The following is a 12,522-nucleotide window of genomic DNA, read 5'->3' on the forward strand; positions in this document are numbered from 1 at the left end:
AAAACGAAGCACAAAAACATAATTCAGAATGGTATAATGGGATCTAGACTGTGAGAAATATTTCAGGAAGCGAGTTGGCATTTTTTTGCGAGGGCGTGGCTATGGTTCATCCAGCTAACTGAACTTAACCCTGCTCCGGACCAGGTTCAAACTTTCTGATCTGTTACCATGTTGATTTAGAAAATCCGACTTCGGGGAACCGAAAGGTCTGGCTTAAGTCAAGCTATGCTGAAAATTATCCGGCTAACTCAGTTAGCCAGGTACGGGGAACGGGGAAAGACTTTTGTCTTGTTTACATCAGGGTCCCCCATTTTCAATTCATAGTGACATTTATGACATACACAACATACATGACATGACATTTATGGCATAGGGACATACATGACATACATGTAGTACTGTTACATTTGTGACATATATGATATGCAAATATACAGTACTGTTACCCATAGATCCTAACAGATAATATATACATATGATGGGGAGGAGACTGTACATTAGGAGGGGGTGGGTGGGTGGGAGAGAAATATACATACGGCGGGGAGAGAATATATACATACGGTGGGGACTGGGAGGAGACTGTCTATTAGGAGGGGGGGGGGGTTTGGACATTTACGGTGGCCAGTTTTGAATTGCAGCCTCCCGTAGGTGCTCTTTTAGAGCGGTTTTGAATGTGGGTAGGGATTCACATTCCTTTACAGGACTAACGTTAAAGGGGCACTGACCGGAAAACAACAGCGATTTATTTTGCATAATCTCACACATATTCCAACGCAAGGCTCTAAACCGTTTTGCACACATTCGTTTAACTTTAGTTCAATGAGTTTGCATATGGCTACTACCAGTGATGTCATCAGAGTACACTGAATCATATGCATCCTTGTGTTGTGTTAATTACAGCTCAGTGAAATGATGTAGATGAAAATATAGAGATAATGATTGCTTTCATTTCGTTGAGCTTTCATTAAAGAATGTGATATTTCTAAATCAGATTGTGTTTTGTGTCTGTTGCAGGAGGACATTGACCAAGCTCCAGATGACACCAGGGGTGAGTGTTCTGTATGTGGTAATGACGCCAGGAGTTTTGATTGATTGATTAAAAATGTTATTAACAGATTGCAGAATGGGTACAATACAGTACAGCTGAATACACACAACTGCTAAGAGGATGAAGACTTTTGAATGAAAATACTTCTGTCTTGTTTACATAAGGGTCCTCCATTTTCAATTCATCAAGACATTTATGACATACAGTACAGTACTGTGTAAGAAAAAGAGATCATAAAAAAAGATATGCATCCAGTTTCTAATTGCAGCCACCCGTAGGTGCTCTTTATGTGGTGGTTTAGAGATATTGGAGTCAGGACATGTTATTATTTGTACCAGTGTTCTGGGATTAGAGATATTGGAGTCAGGACATGTTATTATTTTTAACAGTGTTCTGGGATTAGAGATATTGGAGTCAGGACATTATTTGTACCATGAATATTACTGTGAATATTATTTCTAAACATACTTTAGAATCCTGCCCCCCACTGACCTCCACTCAGAACTGAAGCCAATAATAATAATATGTTTGGAACTCCTGTCAGAGCTGTACAGGGAATATCGCAGTCTGAAGCAAGCCAAGGAGAACGCCAGCTCTACCAATGGAACCAACGGACAACCAGAACAACACAGCACTGCCACACACCCCAGCCCTGCTAACCAGGTAGGGTGTCAGTGTCATTATATACTGAGTGGGACTTGTACTGCTGTTATGCTTGTGTTGCATTTAGCAGTCACCATTACACAGCAATAATACTATCTGAATAATGACTAACACCTCTATCTGAATAATGACTTTAACACCTCTATCTGAATAATGATTCTATCACCTATCTGAATAATGACTTTAACACAAGTCAAGTCAAGAGTTTTATTTGTCACGGCATACAAGTATACAATGAAATGCGGGTGGTCTTGCCCGCAATGATGTGCAATACAGTAGTAACAACATATAATAGAATCCAATAAAACAACATTGTGCAATAAACAGTAACATAGTAGGGCATATCGGTATTTGTACATAAGTTATTTACAGAGCATGGAGGACATGCTAGGTCCTGTGGTAGTGCATACACTGTTAGCTACGGATGAGGCACTGTGTCTTTCTGTACATTGCTATTTTATACAGTCTCAGGTTATAGTATAAAGTGACCTTTCCTTAGTGGCCATAAGTGTGGGCGTGTGCAGCATGAGTGTGTGCTTGCTCATGTTAAAGTGGCTGCTAGTGTGTGAGCGTGTACAGTGTGTGTGCTCATGTTTGCTTGAGTGTGGAGAGTTCAGTGTTCAAGGCTCTGATGGCCTGGGGGAAGAAGCTGAGCCGAAGCCTCTCTGTCCTAGTAGCTGGGGTTCGCAGGCGTCTGCCTGACCTCAGCAGCATGAACAGGCTGTTGTTGGGGTGGTGTGGGTCTTTCATTATTCTGCAGGCTCTGGATTTGCACCTCTTGTTGTATAGAACCTGCAGGGGTGGTAGTGCAATACCCGTGGTACGCTCGGCTGAGCGCACCACTCTCTGTAGAGCCTTCTTGTCCTGTGCCGTGCTGTTTCCATACCAGGCAGTGATGTTTCCAGTCAAGATGCTCTCTACAGCTCCGGAGTAGAAGGACTGGAGTATCTTCCCAGATACTCTGAACTTCCTTAACTGTCTCAGGTGGTAGAGTCGCTGCTTCGCCTTTTTTTACGACTGAGTCTATGTGTGTTGACCATGTCAGATCCTCTGAGATGTGGACCCCCAGGTACTTAAAGCTGCTCACCCTGTCCACGGTAGCCCCGTTTATCCTCAGTGGTGTGTGTGTCTCCTGCTGTCCTCTCCTATAATCCACGATCAGCTCCTTGGTTTTACCAATGTTCAGGAGCAGGCTGTTGTCCTGGCACCAGCGTTCCAGTACCTCAACCTCCTCCCGGTAGGCCTTTTCGTCGTTGTCCGAGATCAGCCCCACCATCACTGTGTCGTCCGCAAACTTCACTATGGAGTTGGAGCTGAACTTGGCCACACAGTCGTGTGTGTATAGTGAGTACAGCAGGGGGCTTAGAACACAGCCCTGGGGGACCCGATGCTCAGGGTGATGGTGTTGGAGGTCTGACCCCCCACCCTGACAGCCTGCGGCCTTTCGCTCAGAAAGTCCAGTATCCAGGCGCTCAGAGTGGAGCTCAGACCCAGCTCGATCAGCTTGTCCACCAGTCTGGTGGGGACTATGGTGTTGAACGCTGAGCTATAGTCAATGAACAACAGTCTCACATAGCCCCCCTTCTGGCGGTCAAGGTGAGAGAGGGTGCTGTGCAGTACCTGGGAGACCGCATCGTCAGTGGACCTGTTTGGCCTGTATGCAAATTGCATGGGGTCCATATCACTGGGGAGGGAGGCACAAATGTGATCCTTGACCAGCCTCTCGAAACATTTCATGGCCACAGAGGTGAGTGCCACCGGTCTGTAGTCGTTGAGACATGTTGGGGAGGGTTTCTTTGGTACAGGGATGATGGTAGACATCTTGAAGCAGGCAGGGACCACTGACTCCGCCAGGGATTGATTAAATATGGCGGTGAACACAGGGGCTAGCTGGTTGGCACAGGACTTAAGTATGCGTCCTGTTATACCATCTGGGCCAGCAGCTTTTCTGGTGTTCACCTGCATAAATGCTCTTCTCACACTGTGTTCCGACAACGAGAGAGCGTCCCCGCCCCCCCCCCGGGGTTGCCCCCCCCCCCCCCTCCACAACAGCCGGCGCGCCAGTGACGTCACTAGCCGTTGAGCTAGCGGCGCCACTGTCTACACCAAACCGAGCATAGAAAGAGTTGAGTTTGTCCGCGAGAGAGGCGTCGTCGCTCCCCATTGAGGGGGCGCTGACTTTGTAGTCAGTTATTGTCCTCAGTCCCTGCCATAAGCCTCTATCTGAATAATGACTTTAACACCTCTATCTGAATAATGACTAACACCTCTATCCAGGGAGCGAAATTAACTTTTTGACTCACCGGCCAGTGGCGGGTAGATGGGAAGAGTCTAACCGCCAAGCATATTTCTTACCTGCCAACATTTTTTTGATTAAAAAAAAATATATATATATTTTATATAATTTTTTTTTAAATAAAATATATATTATATAATCATACTTGTAGTTGTATTATCTGCGAGACATCGCCACCACGCAATAAGTCAAAATGCTTGCTATCTGCAAACAGCTCCACTGTCTGTGTGTATACTTGAGTAGCCTCCAGCTCCAGCAAGGATTCTCCGGCCCTGCAGCTAGACCCTATATTCAGCTAGACCCTACATTCAGCATGCAAGGATTCTCCGGCGATGCAGCTGGACCCTATTTATAACGTTACCGTTCTTTTGTCAAATCACATTCAACATGCCCTCAGCTAGAATACGCATTCAATCAATGTTATAAGACATTGATATCAGGAGCTATCTGTAGCTACTGCTAGCCCGGTAGATAACGTTAAGACAATTTAGTTTACTGGGACAGATGGATCAACGTGAGCTAGCTAAGCTAGCTAACGAGGGAACGGAGGTATTATGCACTCGAGTAGACTATTGCTGGAGCATTTGTTGATATCAGCAGCTATCAGTAGCTAGCCAGCTAGATACCGTTAGACAATGCCTCGTCATGTATTAAACTAAAAGTGAATAGTTGACTGGGTCATTGTTTAAACAGTAACGTTAGCTCTTGGAGGTCCGATATAGACTAGAGCAGATGGAAGTAAACAAGCCAAATGATAGCTTCCGATTGGTCATTTGCTTTTTTTTCCTCATGAAACCAGTCACGTCACTCTACTGTGATTGGACCGTTGACTTGAGTGCGATGTGGGACTTGTAGTTTTTTAACGATCTCGCGGCGGAGAAAAAAAAGACGAGCGGCTATAATCTGTACTCGCACAAGAGTATCGTTATGAACTACACGTCTACACGCCACACGGCGGGCAGCCCTCTAAGTGTCATGCGCCAAAGGTAAAAACAGACCGCCCCTGGCGGGCGGCGGGCTTTAGTTTCGGTCCCTGCCTCTATCTGAATAATGACTAACACCTCTATCTGAATAATGACTAACACCTCTATCTGAATAATGACTATCTGAATAATGACTAACACCTCTATCTGAATAATGACTAACACCTCTATCTGAATAATGACTAACACCTCTATCTGTATAATGACTAACACCTCTATCTGAATAATGACTAACACCTCTATCTGAATAATGACTAACACCTCTATCTGTATAATGACTTTAACACCTCTATCTGAATAATGACTAACACCTCTATCTGAATAATGACTAACACCTCTATCTGAATAATGACTTTAACACCTCTATCTGAATAATGACTTTAACACCTCTATCTGAATAATGACTTTAACACCTCTATCTGAATAATGACTAACACCTCTATCTGAATAATGACTAACACCTCTATCTGAATAATGACTTTAACACCTCTATCTGAATAATGACTAACACCTCTATCTGAATAATGACTTTAACACCTCTATCTGAATAATGACTTTAACACCTCTATCTGAATAATGACTAACACCTCTATCTGAATAATGACTTTAACACCTCTATCTGTATAATGACTCTTAACTCATTCCCAGCCAACAACGAGTTTACTCGTTATTGGGCGCCATGCGTTGAACGCCAACAACAAGTAAACTCGTTATTTGGTCAGTTTTTCTTTTTTTTCTCGATTTTAATATTCTATTCAATGTCACGGACCTGTATGTTGCCGTTAAAAGCCATACTGGGACCCAGAGGGTGCAGTACCGGCCAGATCTGGCTAGGTGGCAGTATAGAGAGTGCAGTAAACCGTGTTACATTTAAATCCCTCCGGGCGCTAAATTTAGACGGAGCCGAGTAAATCGTTTCATCCGCACTTCGAAACGCATCTGGCACACTCGATCCATAAATTGTGCCAAATTATGTCCGGGACCAGATGGACACCAATACTGGAAATCACGATCACACAATTGGAATATTCTTTTTGGAATGCCCCCGACCAAAGGTAAGGACTATCTGCTGACATCAATTTCAGCTTGATCCAACAATGTTTTCATATCGATCCAGCTGATCAGCGTCTGTAGTGTTCAACAAGAAAGCCGTTACTGGCCATCAAAGCATAAAAAAACGACCCCCCCACTTTCATGCATTCATGGTGAAACATATTATATACATTTGATTTGGAAATAGTAGCGTGTCCAGGCAAGGAACGCCAGCGCTTATAATAGAATACACGTAGCGCCCTATAAACCAGCTTTTCATGAATTATCCCGGATCACTCCTAAACTATACTTATATTCACCACAGGATAACGCGCGAACGTATGCATGAAAAAAATTATCTCTTTTTTGCATTTTCAACAGAAGAAAGTCACTGTCAAATGACTATAGTATTGTCTCCATAGCTAGAATATAGAATATAGACAGGAGTGCAGTCGTAATATCAGAACTGCCTGTACGCTGTTTAAATGACGCCACGTGCATGTGCGCTCACGCGCGCGCATGCGCATACATGTTCCCTCGCGTGCGCACAGAACAGATGATTATTATGCATAAATAGTAGGAAACATGTTTGTACTAGTTTTAGTTTAGTTTTGTAAATATTGCCTTGAAATAGAGAAGCTGAAAAAGGTAGCAGGATGTAGCCTTCAATATATAAAGAAATTATATTGTCAACAGATATGGTTGAAAAACAAACAATGTTTTAAATGTAATTGTAGATACAATATTGTAGTTACAATTTCTTTAATTGAATTAACTTAAACTAGAAAAGTAAATACAAACTAAATTAACAATGTAACTTAGTTTACAGAAGGACAGTTTCCTTCTGAAGCACAACTTAATGCCTCATCCTTCCAGTCGGGACCATTTGTCACATAGTGAGAGCTCCACAGCTCAAGCAAACCCCCACAGGGCTTGAATTTTGGTTTTGCACTTCTCGTTCTTTGTTATGTTATTGGTATCCTATTATTATGCAAAGTCTAGGTGATAGATAAGTGCCGGTACTTGGCGCACGGCGCGACGAGTCAAGTGAAAGATGTGAACGCATTTTTGTGTGCGCGTACTTCTGCTCAGAAAACTGCTGGGACGGCGTGGTACCGCGTGGGACCACCACTGAATATAGATATAGCCAGAGGTGCAGTCAGTGGTGCAGTGCTGGGCAACCGCGGTCAAACGGCGTTTGGGCTTCGAAGTGCGCGCATCCTATTATTATGCAAAGTCTAGGTGATAAGTGCCTAGACTTTGCATAATAATAGGATACCGTTTGGCCTCCGCCCATATTACGACTGCACCCCTGGGTGCAGTGGTAATATTAGAAGTGGTGGGATAGTGGGGATGTTTTTGTAAATATTGCCTTGAAATAGAGAAGCTGAAAAAGGTCTGCTCAGAAAAGTGGTGGGATGGCGTGGTACCGCATGGGACCACCACTGCACCACTGGATATAGCTCTACAAACAAGGTGACGCACTCCTATCTTTAAAGCGTGGCATAGCTAGGACGGGACCAGGCTAATCCCTGGCGCTGAATGAGTTAACACTTCTATCTGAATAATGATTCTAACACCTCTGTCTGAATAATGATCTAACCCCCCCAGGATGGTGCTAGTTGGGGGTCCCATCTGAATCGCAGCAGGCTCCCTGTGGCTGCTCCCACTCTGACTCCCCAGGACAGAGACAACCTGCAGGCGTCGGCTCAGTACTACGGCATGAAGCTCAAGACCAACCTGGCGACGCTCACTAGTAAGGTAAGATATGCAGGCGTTCGTTTGAAATGGTCCTATCAAAAGGGGAATTGTTACTTTTGTTGCCGTTTTTATTGGTTCGGTTATGTTTCACGTTGCCAATTGACAATGAACCAAACCTTCTAAACAAAGCCATGTGATCACGCAGGTCAACTTTCTATTGGACATCATCTTGAATCCTAATGACCATATGAACACCACCCTGTGATCCCCACCTTGGCTTGTTGCACAGATGTTATGGAATACTATACGTTTCACAATTCACTGTCAGTGATTAAATATGTGATTTATGCACGCAAGGTTTTGCAGCACTGCCTTGCCTTTTGTGAATATGAGCCTTGATTTCCGAAGTCATATTGAAGTTGAACTGAACAGAGTAATCATCGGGTTTGTCTTTATTCCTCCCGTCTGTCCCAGGAGAGACCTGTCTCTCTCAGGAAATCTCAGACTCCTGGACGCACGCCACTAAAGTCCTGGAGAGACAGACAAGCAGGACAGACGGGCAGCCCAGCCAAGCCCTGCCCCTTCTCCTCTCCTCTCCACAGACCAGCCAATCCCTGCCCCTTCTCCTCTCCTCTCCACAGACCAGCCAATCCCTGCCCCTTCTCCTCTCCTCTCAACAGACCTGCTAATACCCGCCCTGCATCCCGCATGCTAACGCATAGCCCACCGGAACCCACTGAACCCAGAGGAACATTTGAACCCAGTGAACCATTCGAGTCCCTACCTATCTCCTCGATGCATGGTGACAACTCTACTATTGCCACTAGTAACCGTAATACTAGTAGCAATAGAAGCAATCATCCAGCCCCAGCCTCCTCCTCTACCCCAGGGGCTTCAGAAAGCCCACATGAAGATCTAGGACCTTCGGAGTCTTCAGGAGGAAGCCTAGGGTATTTGAGAACTCCACTAAGAAGTCTTGGGTATTTAGAAACTTCAGGAGGAGATGAAGGAGCTTTAGGAGGCTTAAGAGGAGACGTCGAGGGTCTAGAAACTGTTGGAGGAGGAACAAGGAATCCAGGAGACGTCAAAACATCACAACAAACCCCAGGAGCTTTGGGAGGTTGGAGTGGAAGAGGCGGAGCTTCAGGAGGTCCGATCGGAGGAAAAGGAGGTGTCAGAGGTCAGGAGTCGTTTGGCAGGCCTTCCCTGGGTAGCAGGCTGGGCTCAGTGGACCGAGGATGGCTGGAGAGGTGTCAGGTGTTTGGGGAGGTGGAGGAAGGAGAGAAGCCAGGAGCAGGCAACCTGGAGGTGGAGCTGGACAGAGGAGCAGGAGGAGGAGGAGGAGGAGGAGAGGTGGATGAAGCAGGCGGCATGGAGGTCATACCAGGGGAAAAGGTAGAACTGGAGAGAATAAGTGGAGGAAAGGAGATAAGAGAAAACGGAAAAGGGAAGAGAGGAGGAGAGGAAGATGGAGAGACCGGGAGGAAGCAAACAGACCGAAACACCAAAACACCCTCCACCGCCAAAACACCTTCCACCCGGCACGCTAGAAAAGACACAGGGATGAGGGAGGAGAGGGGAGAGGAGGGAGGAATGGAGGGAGGGATGGAGGGAGAGGAGAGCAGCAAGACGGAACAAGGGCAGATACCGGACGACAGCAGCCAAAGGAGGGGTGCAGGAAAGAAAGGAACAAAGAGCACAGGGAGGAAGAAACAGAAGGATGGAGAGAATGGAGAGGGAGAGGTGAAGAAGAGGCGGAGGAAGATACAGAAGGATGGAGAGGAGGGAAACGTGGCAGGAGATGAGGGAGGGGTGAAGAAGAAGAGGAGGAAGAGACAGAGGGATGGAGAGGAGGGAGAGGTGGCAGGAGATGAGGGAGTGGTGAGGAAGAGGAGGAGGAAGGGTGGAAATGATGAGACGGCACCTGACACATCAGGAGGAGAGGAGGAGACCGCAAAAGTACTAGATAAGGTGAGCTTTCTTTCTAGCTTTCTTTGTCTTGTTCTTTCTGTTCTTTTCATTCCTGGGACATTGAGTCAAAGTTGTTCTCAGTCAGTTCTTCCTCTGCCTCTTCTTCATCTGTACAATGATGGTAAATCTATATTATGCTGGAGGTACATCAACAGCAAACGAGACAGATTCTAACTCACTCCTCAATGTGAACCTTTTTGAATCTGTAATGGTTATTATATCCACGAATGATTGTGTCTGGGGCGTTATGGTCCCCCCCCCCCCCCTAACCACGTCTGCAGACTTCGGGCGTTAACGCAATAACTCTAATAGCTTTCATTTCAATCCTTTCAAATTTACGGTGCACATTTATGACCCTTAGAGTAAAAATCCTCTCAATTTTGGTGACCCCATGACCTTTCCTCTAGCGCCACTATCAGTCCAAACTTTACATTTTAGATTGTGAACGTGATAACTTGAAGAGCTTTCATTCAAGAGACTTGATGTGACAGGTGAGTATGGCATGAAGTGTCCACAAGCCAGGGAACAGTTCCAGTACTAAATACCTCTAAATAAATAGTTTAATGCTCTTATCAAACATCAAGAAATACATGTCCTAATATAAAGATGTTTGCATGGCGAAAATAAAAGGTACTTGAGATATGAGATTAGCTGTGAAAATCCTGAAAAACAAGGTGCAGGCTGCTCAGAAGAAAATGGTGTCCAATATACCCATCCCAGACTGGGCTGAAAGAGATGTTTAGCTAAAACTCAAGCAAAGGTTTGAGGAACTGAATAAATATATAAAGGGGAAAAGTCTCCCAGGCCATGATGGCAAACAGGCTTCTCACAAGGGAACTATTCAAACCCTCACCAGAGAGATACTCAAATGAAAGGCCACATTCTCCTACATGGAGTCGCATAGCTTGATTGAATAAATTGATATTTATTCTGTATTTTTACTGTGTTTGGTCTCAAAGTGACGCCTCAAGTTGTAACATGGTATTGTGGGGCTTCTGGTGATTCTGGTTAACTCCCACAGCCTGACGGGCCTCAGCAGGTACCGCCGTCTCCCTTCCAATCAAAGTTCTTCACTCGCGTCAACGTAAATTTCAAGTGAAAATAAAAGCCAATTTAGATCATTTCATTAGATTGTTATCTTTATACGTAACATGGTGTGGTTCGTCTTAGACCTCCCGTGAGCCAACCATTCAGAACCAGCATAATGATAATGCCCAGGTCTGGTATAATGCTTATTAAGTCCTGTATTGTTCTGCTGTCAGCAACCCCAGGAGAACCTGCTGGGAGAGGTCGATGAGGAGGACAGACAGGCATACAGGGCGCGCGGAACACAGCCTGTTAAACCAAGGTAAGCTACACACAGGACACAAAACTTAAACTGACTTGTAAGTATGTTCATTATTGTTAGATAGTCCGGCTGTATTATTTCCCACACTGTGTGAAAAAAACTACAGTTTTGGAGTTTTCGGAGGGGAGTGTACTTTCCATCTCAAGTTTCAGTGACGGAGACGGGCAGAAACTTGCGACGAATATCGCAGGGAGATGTTTTTACAGTTGTGAGTTACAATAAAAGTGTGATACAAAAGCCTCTGTTCCTCTCCTTCCTTTGAGTTAAATCCCCACACAGGGTTTCCATTAAAGTTAAACTCTAAGACTGTCTCTCACATCATCACATCATAATAACAAAGCCACATGACCAATCCCTGCCGTTCACCTGGAAGGTGGGGGAGGGGTTATTTGTATTGCAATGGCCCCTGGGTAAAGTAGTCCAGCATGCATTGTTAACAGAAACGGCTCCAAGCTTTTGAAGGTCTCAAAACAAGCTCATCAAAAATCATCATGGTTAATAAGACTGATTGAAAAGTACCCGCCCGATTTTACAAGTGATGGCTTATTTTGAAGGTATAAACCTGTACTTTCATATCATGTAAAACAAAAATTGAAGATTGTATGTCACTATGGCCTGTGTCTTAACTAATCATCTTGAACTGTTGTATAATTTGGACAGAGGCACCAATAACTCGGATGGGAACTTTGTTAAGATTAATCTGAAGAAGAAATCTCACGTGAAAGGATATGCTCTGAGAGGAGCTGGGCTACGGAAACAGGTAACATGTCTGTATGTATGTGTCACTTTAACATTGTGTAAATGTGCTATAGACTAACAATCCTGATTCCAAAACCTATTTTATTCATTTTATCTCCTTATAATTTTAGAATCTTATATCCTGTGCTGGCACATGTACTAACATAGCATGGAGTGGAGAGATAACGCATAACAACACATGGAGATACTCTATACTAAAAAACTATTTATAATTTTTGCCTGGTAAATATCGTCTCCTTGGCTGGTAAACCAAAAAGAAAATGTTGTTCCCTGGGTGTCAGATTTCACTTATGACATGATGTGAGTTAGGAGAGAGAGAAGGCTCTCTAGAGTTGACGGGTTCCCTTTTAGCATTGGGTTTAGTGCTATGTACACTATTCCTAAAAACACACTCACGTAAGCCCCCGGACCCCCCTACTTGATTTTTGTTTGAACCAACGTCTGCTACAAAGTAACCAATGTCTGCTACAAAGTAACCAACGTCTGCTACAAAGTCACAAAGTAACCAACGTCTGTTACAAAGTAACCAACGTCTGCTACAAAGTAACCAATGTCTGCTACAAAGTAACCAATGTCTGCTACAAAGTAACCAATGTCTGCTACAAAGTAACCAATGTCTGCTACAAAGTAACCAACGTCTGCTACAAAGTAACCAACGTCTGCTACAAAGTAACCAATGTCTGCTACAAAGTAACCAATGTCTGCTACAAAGTAACCAATG

The 12,522-nt window shown here is 44.5% G+C and overlaps 1 protein-coding gene across 1 annotated transcript in view; it reads left to right on the plus strand.

Annotated features, from left to right (window-relative positions):
• Positions 1-831: 831 nt before the first annotated feature.
• Positions 832-12,522, plus strand: part of recql4 (RecQ helicase-like 4) — a gene marked incomplete at its 5' end in the record, with an annotated part of 53,188 nt that continues 41,497 nt past the window's right edge. The window contains 8 exons of the mRNA XM_084311978.1: positions 832-858; positions 1,015-1,048; positions 1,593-1,711; positions 7,634-7,783; positions 8,198-9,118; positions 9,563-9,694; positions 10,957-11,042; positions 11,703-11,802. Coding sequence (XP_084168104.1) covers positions 832-858; positions 1,015-1,048; positions 1,593-1,711; positions 7,634-7,783; positions 8,198-9,118; positions 9,563-9,694; positions 10,957-11,042; positions 11,703-11,802 — 1,569 coding nt within the window. The remainder of the gene's footprint in view (positions 859-1,014; positions 1,049-1,592; positions 1,712-7,633; positions 7,784-8,197; positions 9,119-9,562; positions 9,695-10,956; positions 11,043-11,702; positions 11,803-12,522) is intronic.

This window comes from Notolepis coatsorum (assembly GCF_963971535.1).
Source record: "Notolepis coatsorum genome assembly, chromosome: 4".
Taxonomy (NCBI): domain Eukaryota; kingdom Metazoa; phylum Chordata; class Actinopteri; order Aulopiformes; family Paralepididae; genus Notolepis; species Notolepis coatsorum.